The sequence below is a fragment of the Dipodomys merriami genome, unplaced genomic scaffold, assembly GCF_024711535.1.
Source record: "Dipodomys merriami isolate MVZ:Mamm:240054 unplaced genomic scaffold, mDipMer1.0.p SCAF_378, whole genome shotgun sequence".
In the NCBI taxonomy this organism is placed as follows: domain Eukaryota; kingdom Metazoa; phylum Chordata; class Mammalia; order Rodentia; family Heteromyidae; genus Dipodomys; species Dipodomys merriami.
Window position 1 is genome coordinate 223749 of NW_027205359.1, and position 13547 is coordinate 237295.

Here is a 13547-nt window from a genome sequence, read left to right on the forward strand (position 1 = left end):
CACCTGGGAGGCAGGGGCTTTACCTTCCCCCCCATGAAGATGTCAGACCCTACCATTCACCATGTGGCCAAGGTGGCACTGGCCAGACCCGATTGCCCTATTTCAGTTTAGTCACTGACTCCTCCTACAGCGGAGGTGAAATTCCTTCCTCTTCTTCTACTTTCTCATGTCTTTTCCATTTTCTTTCCTTATCCTACCAAATGAAGACTGGACAAAGGTTTGCTTCCGCATCAACACACAGTCCTGTTCTAAAAAGGCTTCATAAAGAAGTTTATGAAACAAACAAGGTTGTAGAGTGAAAAGTGGGTCAAAAGGAAAAGGAGCTCTTTTCCTCCAGTGCGCCACTGAAGACTCTGGTGTGGCCATGGGTGGCCGCCCAGCCCAGTGTTACCAGTATTATAAGAACAAGCCGTACCCAAAGTCTCACTTTTGTCAAGGTGTCCCTGATGCCAAGATCTGCATCTTTGACCTTGGGTGGAAGAAGACAAAAGTGGAGGAGTTCCCACTTTTTGGGCCCATGGGGTCAGATGAATATGAGCAGCTCTCCTCTGAAGCCCTGGAGGCTGCCTGTATTTGTACCAACATGTATATGGTAAAATGTTGTGGCAAAGATGGCTTTCATATTCGAGTACAACTGCATCCTTTCCATGTCATTTGCATCAACAAGATGTTGTCCTGCGCTGGGGCTGACAGGCTCCAGACAGGTATGCGGGGTGCCTTTGGGGAGCCACAGGGCACTGTGGCCAGGGTTCACATTGGCCAAGTAATCATGTCTATCAGCACCAAACTGCAGAATAAAGAACATGTGATTACAGCCTTACGCAGGGTCAAGTTCAAGTTCCCTGGTTGTCAGAAGATCCACATCTCCAAGAAGTGGGGTTTTACCAAGTTCAACGTGGATGAGCTTGAAGACATGGTAGCTGAGAAGCGCCTCATTCCTGATGGCTGTGGAGTCAAATACATCCCAAATCGTGGTCCTCTGGATAAGTGGAGAGCCCTGCACTCCTGAGCTCTATCACTCACCACCACTTTAATCATGTTCCCCAATAAAACACGCATTATGTCTAAAAAAATAAAAAAAAAAAGGAAAATGAAAACGGGTGAGTGTGAAAAAGCCAGTCCAAGTCCTTGTTCTCCTTGTGTTTATGTTCCAGGGATGTTTCACCATTGGTGATGCATGTATCTCTCCCTTGATTGGTCCTCCTCTCTCTGACCCCACCATTCTTCAACACCATGGCCATAGGTATCATTTATGCCCTGGTAGATCTTCATTGTGGAGGCTGTCTCATTGTCTGGAAATCTAGTGATAGATGTTATTAAAAGGTGATATGCCCTGTGGAAAGGTTATAATATCCTTCTTCTTTTGTGTTTTATGTCCAAGACTATCTTGAATTCTAAAGAGAAGAAAGAATGAGAAACTGTCTAATCATTCTCCCTTCAGTCTTTCTGTCTTTTCCTTCCTCTCCAAAATCATCTTCTCTTTTATTTATCTTAGCTTAACTTAGCTTAGCTTAGGTGGTGGGAGAATCTGTGCTAGAGACAAAACTCAAACTAGGTAAAAGAGCTAGGTAAGCACTCTACTACTGAACTATACTCCCAGCTCTAATTCTCTTTTTGATTAGTCTTTATAATATATATGACAACTGAAAAACTCCAAATAGTCTCAACAAAAATTATATAAAAGAAAATTTTATAGCATGCAGTCAAACTATCTAGATTCAAATTCAGCTTTCTACTTGCTATCCCACTGGTCCCAGACAAGTTATTTCAACTCTATTTGCCTCAGTTTCTTTGTCTATGATGTGGAGATCATAATAGTCACCTTAGAGAACTAGTGTGAAGGTGAAACTTGTTTATTTTGGTAAATGATATAGGCTAGTGTCAACACACAGTACTTCCACAAAAATATATTATTATAATTATTACTATTATTTTCATTGCTCTTTGTTTCCTTCTGCTACCCTAGACTCTGAGATCAGCATCAAGCTTTTGTGTAAACTACTAGAAAATGCTTTTGCACATAAAAGATATCTCCCTGTTTTCATAAACAAGATAACATGCACATTCTTCTGGCTGAATATTCTTATCTATGACCATCCCATTTTATTCATACAAATCTTTATTTTAGTAGTCCCTATAGATAGGTACTCAAGTCACTGCTAGTTTATATGCAGGTTAAGTAGCCCTTGCCTAAAATACTCTGAACCAAAAGTGTCCAGAGTCTAGGGTTCTTTTAGATTTTGGAAATTTGCATATACATAATGTGATATAGTAGGGATGAGACGTAAATTTAGACGTGAAATTCAGGCTGAGGATGTAGCTCAGTGGAAGGGAAAAATGCTTACTTAGCATGCACAAGTCCTAGATTCAATCCTTAGCACTTTCCTGCCTGATCAGCCCCCCCCAAGAAATATCAAACAATATTTTTTAGTAACTGTGTGCATAAACAAAGTTTCATGATGTGGAATTTTCCACTTGTGGCTTTATATCAGCATTCAAAAATTCTGGATCTTAGAACATGTTAGATACCTAATTTTCAAATTAGATATGCGCTTCCACACAGATTTAGTCCACATTATACTAGATCAGCTCAACAGATTCATGGGAGCTGAGCTTCTGCATCCAGGTTATATCCACTTGTATGACTGAATTACCCTTTTAAGCCATTTTTCATGAGATCACCTCTGGAATGGGTATGACATTCTAGTGGCAGCCCATGGCAGAGCAGAACTGTGAACTCATTAGCCAAGAAATAAGAAAGCAAGAAGAAAACTGGACATGATAGTTTATAACTACAATCCCAGCTGGAAGATTTCTAGTTTAAGGCCAGCTTGAGCTACATGATAAGACCATGTCTCAAAAAGAAGGAAGGAAGAAAGAAAAGAAAGAATGGAGGGAAGAATGAAGAAAAGAAAGAAAAGAAGGAGGGCTGGGAAGTTGGTTCAGTGGTAGAGCACTTGCCTTGCAAGCCTGAGGCCCTGGGTTCGATTCCTCAGCACCACATAAGCAAAAAGAAAAAAGCCGGAAGTGGTGCTGTGGCTCAAGTGGTAGAGCGCTAGCCTTGAGCTGAAGAGCTGAGGGACAGCACCCAGGCCCAGAGTTCAGGCCCCACGACCGGACCCCCCCCAAAAAAAAGAAAGAAAGGAGGGAGAGCAGAAAGGAGGAAAGGAAAGAACAACAGGAGGGAAGGAGGAAAGAAGGAAGAAAAGCAGGCAGGCAGGCAGGGAAGAGTAGAGAGTAGAGCTGCACAATCTCCTCTGAGGGCAGCGATCTCCAATGACCTTAAGTCCTCTTCCAAGGCCCAGCCTCCTGAAGGTTCCACCATTTTCCAACAGCACCAAGCCTTTAGTACATGGACCTTTGTGGGACATTCAAACCGTAGCATTGAGTGCTCCAGAGAGTCCCTGGAAAGGTCATTTTGAACTCTAGTGCTCTCCATTACCGGCCTCCTTTCTGTGTCAGTCACTCTCCATTTCCTGCTGTTAAGCAAGACATATTCTTGTAAAATCAATATTTTAATATAAGATAGTTTCTGAAAGAATGTTCTCTGTGGCTTTTCCTAAACCAATGATTTCCTTCAGAATCATGTTGGACAAATGGAGCTTTTGTGCCATGGTGTGTATGTGTGTGTGTGTGTGTGTGTGTGTGTGTGTGTGTGTGTGTGTGTGTGTGTGTGTGTGTGTGTTTGTGTGTATGTGTGAACACCCACTACACTGGCTAGCCAGCATCTCCTCTAAAGGGTCCCTAAGAGGCCCGCTTTCCTCATCTGAAAAACTATAACCAGATCATCAATCCCCATCAGAGCTGAAATTCTGTCAAATTATACGCTTTTCCAGATGGATTCTATCTGCCAGTAATGTTCGTGACTATTCTTTCTCAAAAAAAAAAATGGCCCACTTTCCAGAAAGGCATACAGAAACAATTAAGAAAATGTTTAAAACACACATTGGATTTGTTCATCTATTCCCCTCCAGGCCTGTATTCCTGAAGTAAAGGAAAAAGGAAAAGGAGTCACGGGGGCATTTTCCACCTAAACATAGCAACAACAAACTTGCACACCAAGTTTGAGACCATCTGCCAGGGGAGAGGTGTTTCTAAAGAAGGATGAGATTAACCTAGAGCCTGTAAAAGAAAATTTGACTCCCAGCCTCCTTTTAAATGACATTAAGTGAGAAATAAGAATGATTTCTGAAGGCATAGTTTAAGTCCTTTATGAGAAAAGGGGGATTCTGTCATTGTTTAAATATTTCCTGTGTGGTTTAGAGGAGCTTTCCAAGATTTAGATCTGTAGATCATGAAAACTTTTTTCTCATAGTCAGAAATCTCCTCACCTTTCATTCTGTAGAACCCCAACGTACTTAGCAAGTAAATAGAGAAAACAACAACAACAAAATAATAATGAAGAAAATTAGTTGGTCTCTAGAGACTGTTGGAACTGTTTTTTCTTGGCAAGAAGTAGGAAGATTCATCAATGTGTGAATGCATTAAAGTGCTTTGGGTTTTCATGCAGTCAGTATAATCTCAACTGGGAAATGAAATTTGGTGACAGGCTTTTCATTGAACATAAGAGTATTAATTAATCCTAGATTGACAGGACTCTTCTAAAAGCTACATTCCTGACCTGACTTTTGTAGTTGCGTCTCAGTCCTGAAACGACTTTTTCATTGCTTGGTGCCTAATATTTCAGTTCCATTGGCAATCACTAGGAATACTTGTGTTAGTCAGCTTTTTTCTATGGTGACAACTAATACCTGAGACAATCCGTGACATTGATCAAGATGCATTGTACTCATAATCTGACATGTTGAACTGAAACCCTTTTGTACAACCACTTAAATATAATAGAACAGAGTTAGCTTTTCTTGTGTTCATGTGTGCCAATCCTTGGACTTGAAGTCAGAGCCTGAGTGCTGTCTTTAGTAAGCTTCTTTTGCTCAGGCTAGTATTCTACTGCTTGAGCCACAGCTCCACTTCTGTCTTTTTTGGTAGTTTAGTGGAGATAAAGAACCTTATGTACTTTCTTGCCCTGGCTGGCTTTGAACCAAGATCCTCAGATTTCAGCCTCCTGATTAGCCACTGGCACCCAGCTAAGAAGTAAGATTTTTAGCTGTAAGTTTTGGAAGTTTCAGTGCATGGTTAGCTGGCCCCACCCTTTAACGGTTCCATCACCTCCCAGTGGCACCAAGGGCTGGGCCATATGGGCCTGAGCTTTTCACATCTGAGATATTCCAGGTCAACACTGGGATAGTACTATCCACAAAGTGTCTCTTGAACACTGGATCAGGATTTCCATTTTGTTTATTTCACATCCAAGCATTCCCAGAAAATGTTTATTCAACTTATTCAATCATCCGAGAAACATTCACCTACCACCACCATGTTCCAAGTGTGTATATGCATGCTACAGAAATCCAGGCCTTCTAAGGATTTCTGATTTGAAATGTTCCTCATGAAGATATCCATATCCAAAGGTTAAGTAGACATATGATTCAATCTAGCAGACTTTTTATCTCTTAAGCGCTAAGGACTGGTAATATAACAATAAGTCACTGTTAGTAAAGGCCCCAGCCTAATGGAGAAATGGACAGGAGAAGCAGTTAGCTCAGACCCATAATCAAGAGATAGCCAGGTTACTGAGAAAATGTGGAAGAATATGGAAGGAAGTGTTTGTTGTACCTAGAAGAGTCTGAATGTCTTCTTAGAGAGGTTCACCTTATGCCAGATTGAAGGCTGAACAGAAACTTGCAAAGTGAACATATATGGGGGCTGGGGGCCCGGGCCACTCAGAGGACCTGAAGATTCCACATGTGTGCAGCGTCAGCTGCAGGTGATCAGTGGAGTGAAAGCAGGCTGAGGGCCAAGGGTGGACTAAGTAGGGCTTGATGCTCTTTGTCCAGATTGTTTTCCTTTTTTGGGATATGGAGTCACTTATCATGGGGCAATATATGACAATAAAAAGCAATACATATCAAAAATAAACTCCAAAAAATGCAAACGAGACTTTTTTTCATTGTTGTTTTTCTTTTCTTTCCTTTTTGTCTTGTTTGCTTATCTGTTTTGGCAATGGGTAGGGTGGGGCACCGACTATGGAGGGACAAAGCATGAACAATTGCAGCAGTGGTACTCACTAGATACTATGTGGAAAATGAACTATACAACTTGTGGGTAGGGATGGGAGGGAAAAACTGGGAGAAGGAGGGAAGGGGTGACACTGTCCAAAAAGAAATATACTATTTACCTGACTTATGCAACCATAACCCCCTGTACATCATCTTTATAACAACAACAAACATTTTTAAAGATAAAAGACAATGATATACAGCATAATATAAACGGGGTAGCGTAGGAACAGTATTGATAGCAATTGTTTGTTAGGGTTCAAATTGCAGCCCTGAGGCTTCCTAGTTACTGTACAATCTGACTCAAGTTATCCAAGCTTTCTTGTGCCTGGATTTCTTCATGTGTGAAGGTAAAGACAAAGATTGTAGAGGATAAGTCAATATGTGTGCAGTGTTTAGAAAAAGCTTCAGCACATTGTGGTGTTCACTAAGTGTCACCTGTTGTTACTTATAGTAACAATAGCATCATTATCATCACTCCAGGGTGACATCATAAAGTAAATGGGATTAGAGTTAGAGCTCATACTGGGGAAGACAAGCCATCTAGGCTTTTTGTGGTGATGATCAAAAACAGGACTGATATAAATCTTGACCTAACATTGACTGGGTTTCATCAGGTTTGCAAGACCCGCCCTTTCCTCTGTTTACCACAGTCAGGTGTGGTCCTTGAGCAATGTTCCTGGAGGAACAGCATCTGCCTTGTGCTGTGCTCAGTCACAAAGCATAGATCCCAGAAGAAGCCTAGACATGACCGGATGCAACTATCCCCTTTTATAGGTGGGGAAATTGAGTGGGAGTGTCCTCAAACACCTTTTGTGATCACACAGCTGGTTTACCTCAAAACTGCAGCTAAAGCTCAGGGGTCTTGGTGCCCTCAGCTTTATTTGTAGTGTCCATGTTGCCTAAGATCACAGAGACATTTTCCTCTTGATTTTACTTCCTTTTCAGTTCTCTTACCTGATCTAGTGAGTGAATAGTGAATTCTCTTTTTACGACACAGTATTACACTACCTGGGCCTGTTCCTTAGTTTTTTTCACACAAGACTTGTGCTTTACCACTTGTACCTTAGCTTCGTTTCTGGATCTTTGGTATTTTTTGGTTAAGTGAAGACAAGAGTCTCATAAACTCTCCAGCTTAGTCTGGCTTCAAGCCTTGATCTTCAGATCTCAGCCTCCTGAGTAGCTAGGATTGCAGGTGCGAACAACCAGCACCAGGTACCAGTTTTTTTTCAAGGAAAGCAAACCACTTGTTTTCAACTAAAATCTTTGAACTGACAGAAACTCTAATGTTTCCAGGAACCTCTGAGAAAGGCATTCCCAACCCTTCCCTACCTGTTGGCTTCCTATGCCTCAACTCTTTGCTTTTCATCTCTCTTTCTACCCCAACCATGTCCCTGAATTTTCCCTGAGATTTGTCCCTTGTAAATTTGTTGAACACCTTCACCATTAGCCACTTCTAGAAGAAATGCAGAGCCAGGTATGTAAGACAGGATTCTGGATTCATGACCTTGAGCTAACCTTGTTTTTTTTGACACATGTCAACAAGAACTGTCTTCTTTCTTCAGAAAGATCATTGACTGTAGTACTCCACTCTATTGCCAGCAGGCTTGGGCTTGCTTTTTAAATTTTGTTTTATTTTATTTTTATTGTCAAGCAGGGTTCTGTTTGTATGAGAATGCATTCCATTCTCAATTTAGTTTGGGACAAACCAGAGCTGGAATGTGTACCTCAAACATAATAAAATTCCAGTCCACAAAGAAAAGAGACTTGGTTCCAGGCATCTGGCCAAATTCAGCTTGCTCTCCAGCCTCTGCCACCTCCAGATTGCCTCACTGCTTAACTAATTGTGGTCTTCAACTTGACAATGACAGAAGTCGGCAAGTTTGCAAAGTGTGCTGTGACTTCAGACATCTTTCTCAGAGATTGTTGACTTGTCTGTGTTTGGTTGGGAAGGATATGAGCCAAGATTGTCACCAAAAGCCTAACCTTTTTTGTATGCAGTACGAGCAATGATTAAATAATAAACATTATTATCACTAAACATATAAATAGATGTTTGTCTTGCTGTGGGCTGTTCTAGGCTTAGGGAACTGGAATTGTATGAGGGAGCTGATTCTGCCTGAGACTGTGGACAGCCTTATTAGGAAAAGATAGAAGAAGAAAAACGTCAAAGGAACACAGGTCTCTCTCTGTAAAAAGACATTGTATAGTAAGTTGTCTTAAGCACAGTAGTGTGGGGATGAGGGTGCCACTTATTTTGTGATTTCTGAACCAGGCCTTGGCTTGAAAAAAATCTCTAGTAGATTATTTCCGAACAATCTGGTAACTTCGACAGTGGTGGAGGGCTCATGTAGGCATGCTCATTTTCAATGCTGAGCTCATCCTTTGAAGATAGCACATGATCTTACAGAAGAGCTGAGCCACCTCTGATAAACAAAAGATTCTTTCCTATGCTTGCTGTCTCCAAGAGGAGTGGGGTTTAAAACAACTTTTTCCTAGCAGACACACACACACACACACAAACACACATGCACACACACACATTCTGAACAATATTAATCCTACAGAAAAGTCATGAATACAGTGAAAATGTCATATTTTTTTCTAGCCTATTTAAGAATAAGTACCGATGGTGGCTTACTCCTGTAATCCTAGCTACTCAGGAGGCTGAGATCTGAGGATCATAGTTAGAGGTTTGAAGCCAGCCTGGGCAGGAAAGTCTATGAGACTCTCATCTCCAATTAATCACTAAAAAGCCAGAAGTGGAGCTGTGGCTCAAGTGGTACAAATGCGAGAGCAGTGCTCTTGAGCAAAAAAGCTCAGGGACAGCACAAAGACCCTGAGTTCAAGCCCCAGAACTGGCACTTACTCACAATATCCCCCACAGTATAACCCCTGTTTGCACTGTATTTGATGCTGGTATAAGTTGGGGAGGGGAAGGGAAAAAACAAATTGTTTAAATAGGGATACAGGTGGACCCATTACAACAATGAGATATACAAAATGCTATGTTGAAAAACGAACTTTACAATTTAGGTGAGGGAGGGGTGTAGTTGAGGGAAGGGATGGTAGGGGAAAAACAAAGGAGGAGCCAACAATGCTGGATAAGTGAAGTAAGCCAGGGGCAAAGAAACATAGGTCCCTCGGGGCTGGGAAGGTGGCTCAGTGGTAGAGTGCTTGCCTTGCCCTGGGTTCAATTCCTCAGCACCACATACGCAAAAAGAAAAAAGCCAGAAGTGGCGCTGTGGCTCAAGTGGTAGGGCACTAGCCTTGAGCTGAAGAGCTGAGGGATAGCACCCAGGCCCAGAGTTCAGGCTCCACAACTGGACCAAAAAAAAAAAAAAAGAAACATAGGTCCCATGGTTTTCCTTATTTGCAATAACTAATATATATCTGAGACAAGCAGAAAAGGTCAGATCAGATGACATTAAGCAAAATGAACACAAGTGGTTTTTTTTCTTTCTTGCTATTGTTTCTAACGTATTTATAAGGGACCATGTGATTTTTTTTTATGACTTTGTATGTCTCTCCCCCACGGTATAACCCCTGTTTTCACTGTATTTCATGTTGGTATAATTTGGGGAGGGGAAGGGAAAAAACAAATTATTTAAATAGGGATACAGGTTGATCCATTGTAACAATGAGATGTACAAGACACTATGTAGAAAATGAACTTTACAGCTTGGGGGGTTGGAGAGTGTGAGGGGGGAGTTGGGGAGTGGGAAGGGAGGAGATGGTAAGGGAAAAACAAAGGAGGAGGCAACAATGCTTGATAGGAAATGTACTCATTACCTTGCTCATGTGATTGTAATGCCTCTGTACAGTATTTTCACAATAAATAACTAATTTACAAAAAAAGAAAGAAAGAAAAAAAAAAGAACAAAAGCACTGACCACCAGTGACTCATTCCTGTAACCCTAGCTACTCAGGAGGCTGAGCTCCAGAGTACAAACGTTCAAGTTGAGTTATGGCAGAAATCATGTCTGTGAGACTCCATCCTCAAAATAACCAGCAAAAAGCAACCAGGCTAGAGGTGTGGCTCAAGTGATAGAACCTAAGGTTTGACAAGCCAAGCTGAGCAAGTACAAGAAATTTAGTTGAAACCCAATATCAGAACAAGAAAATTTCAAATTTGATGTCCTGACTCCCCGAGTAAGGACAAGGACAAGGACAAGGACATTTGCCTACTAACTCTTCTAGAGCCATCCAGATTTCAATGATTTGTTAGTACTTCTCATTCTCAGACACATTAAAATGCTAACAATTGTCCCCATGACAATTTTTTTTTTTTGGTTGGTTATGGGGCCTAAACTCTGGGCCTGGGCGCTGTCCCTCAGCTCTTCAGCTCAAGGCTAGTGCTCTACCACTTGAGCCACAGCACCACTTGCAGCTTTTTCTGCTTATGTGGTGCTGAGGAATCGAACCCAAGGCCTCAAGCATGGGAGGTAAGCACTCTACCACTGAGCCACCTTCCCAGCCCCATGCTTTTTAAATATTTTTTAAAAATAATATTCTGTCTTAAGAGGATGAGCTAAGTATTAAACTGAGCAAGCAGATATGAAATGAAATATTCTCCCATGTAGAAGTTATGATTTGGTTCTGAAATACTCTGATGAAATTCTCTCATTTCCAACTAGGGTTTAGTTAAAAAACCACAGAGTAGGTGGGGCCCTCATTCCCAGAGAAGAGTTCAGAACAGCGCCTTGCTTTCAGTTCCAGGTCTTTTCTTCTTCAGGCTGGGGCCTTCTTCAGTCTGTCTTGTCTTTATTGATCTTGACATCCATGAGTTCATATCCCTCAAGCAGGGTTTTCAGGGTGTCTTCGAGGGATTGGATTCTGTTTCTGCATCTTGGGCAAGAACCTCACACCGTAATGCTGAGATCTGAAAATTCTCTCAGCGGCCCTTCACTTCAAGGTGTCCCATGATTTTTCATGAATCTGGGTCCTTTGATGAAGGTTTCTTCCCCTCTTGGAAATCAGGAATTTTTTTTTTCTTTGTCGATCGTGTGGCTTGAACTCTGGGCTTGGGCGCTCCCTCAGCTCTTCAACTCAAGGCAAGTGCTCTACAGCTTGAGCCACAGTGCCACTTCCATTTTTTGGTAGTTAATTGTAGATAAGAGTCTCATGGCCTTTCCTGCTTGGGCTGGCTTTGAACCACGATTCTTAGCTCTGAGCCTCCTGAGTAGCTAGGATTATAGGCGTGAGCCACCAGCATCCACTTCAAGATATTTCTATTGACTTGTATCTACTCTGTCATCCTGTTCCATTGCCTCTCCCCCCACCCAAACACACACACACACACACACACACACACACACACACACACACACACACACATACACACACAATCTTTTTTTTTCTTTTCATAGCATAACATTTATTTACCCAATAAATAAATAGTAAAAGAATATTATTTTGAAATTATAAGACCAGTAGTTGTGCACACACATAATCTTAAAAAGTATTTGCAAAATAATATATCCCCTGAATGAGAGAACATTTCTTTCTTTAATCTTATTTTTCCTGTTGGTTGTGGGGCTTGAATTTGACCTAGGCACTAACACTGAGCTTTTTTTTCTCACAGCTAGTACTCTAACACTTTGAGCCACAGCACTACTTCCAGTGTTAGAAGCCTAGGTTGGCTTTGAACTGCGATCCTCAGATATCAGTCTCCTAAGTAGTTAGGATTAGCGCCCTGAGCCTCTCTAATCTGACTAGGCAACAGGTCACCCAAACTCCAGTCTCAAGAGAGACACAAATAACAGAGCCATTTTAGAGATGTGGGTAATTATCACTACAAACAGCTATCACTCTGCAAGAGAATGAACCATGGAAGTGACATAACTCAAGCAAATGGAAGGCACTGGCTTTGGCTACTCCTCACAAGAAAAGGGTAAATCTGGAAGTAACCTTGAATGCAGTTAGTAATAAAGGTGATCAAAGTCATATAGGAATGGCAGGGACGTTAGGGTATGGCTGCTAGTATGGCTTTGGTGCTTTTTAGAGGGTTTCAAGAAGAATCTTGGTATTCTTTGTTTTGGCCTTGAGTAATAGCTAGAAATAATCCAATCATGCTAGCCCAATGCTTCTGGAGGGAACAAAAGCTTGTTTAGGCAACTAAAACTTGGAAAGCAAAGCCATTAAACATTTCTAAACAGAACACCTATTAAGAACTTGGCAAGGGGCTGGGAAGGTGGCTCAGTGGTAGAGCACTTGCCTTGCAAGCATGAGGCCCTGGGTTCGATTCCTCAGCACCACATAAGCAAAAAGAAAAAAGCTGGAAGTGGTGTTGTGGCTCAAGTGGTAGAGTTCTAGCCTTGAGCTGAAGAGCTGAGGGACAGCGCCCAGGCCCAGAGTTCAGGCCCCACTACCGGACCCCTCCCCCCAAAAAAAGAACTTGGCAGTATAGTAAGCCAATGGGCCAATGGATTCTAAACTTGACCATATATCATAATCACCTGAGAGTAAGACACCCCACCACAACCTTGAGAAGCCCAATTCTGCAGGTCTGGAGTTCAAGGATTTCTCATGTGATATTAAAGTTGTGGTTTGGTGAACAATCTTTATGAATGCAGTAACTGGTCTGGTCTTGTAGGAGAGACAGACTGATGGATGGTAACTGCCCTGTAACACATAAAGCAACCAGGGGCAAATTCTGCTCTAGTGGTAGCAAAGATGGAGGGAGGATTTGCCTGTACACAGAAAACCAAAAAATGGTTTCATAGAGAAGAAAGCAATTGACTTGAACCTGGAAGAAACATGAGTTTGCCAATAATTCTAAGAAGAGATGTAGCATGTGAAAAAAATGGAAGAGGTAAGGAATTAATGAACCTGAAACCTCAGAAGAGTCATCTGAAGCCAATGGCTCATATCTGTAATCCTACTCAGGTAGCTGAAATCTGAAGATCATGACTTAAAGCCCGCATGGGCAGAAAAGCCCATGGGATTCTTCTTTCCACATAAGCAGCAAAAAGCCAGAAGTGGAACTGTGGCTCAAGTGGTAGAATTCCAGCCTTGACTGAAAAAGCTAAGGGACAGTGCCCAGGTTCTGAGTTGAAGCCCAAGTATCAGCACAAAAAGAAAAAGAATGGAAGAAAAATAAAAGGCCTATTTGAAGAAGTGGTGCTCTGGAAGAGACTCCTAGGCCAGGAGAATGGATACCAAGTCCTGGAGGAGCCAGGACTGTGGGCTATGGTAGGTCATTGGCCACCAATACTCAGTAGTAACTTTGCTTAACATGTCTAAGTACTCAAGAAAAATTTTGTGAGGAACAGTGCTAGGGATTTATTTTGGAAAATTGTGATTCATCCACCAGGAGCCACATTCATTTCTTTCCTTGATGTTTCCCAAATGCTCCATCCAAACAATAAGCATGCGCACATAATAAATACGTGTTGGGTAAATGGATGAGTGAACAAATGAATGAAC

General features: G+C 41.8%; 1 protein-coding gene across 2 annotated transcripts; it reads left to right on the forward strand.

Annotated features, from left to right (window-relative positions):
• Positions 1-364: 364 nt before the first annotated feature.
• On the forward strand, positions 365-1009 carry LOC138804877 (large ribosomal subunit protein uL16-like). Of its 2 annotated transcripts, XM_069989391.1 has the most exons (2): positions 365-444; positions 553-1009. In XM_069989391.1, exons 1-2 carry the CDS (start codon positions 365-367, stop codon positions 1007-1009), a joined length of 537 nt encoding a protein of 178 aa, XP_069845492.1. The 2 variants fall into 2 exon arrangements, with proteins under 2 accessions (XP_069845492.1, XP_069845491.1); XM_069989390.1 differs by having other exon boundaries at positions 365-1009.
• Positions 1010-13547: the final 12538 nt, after the last annotated feature.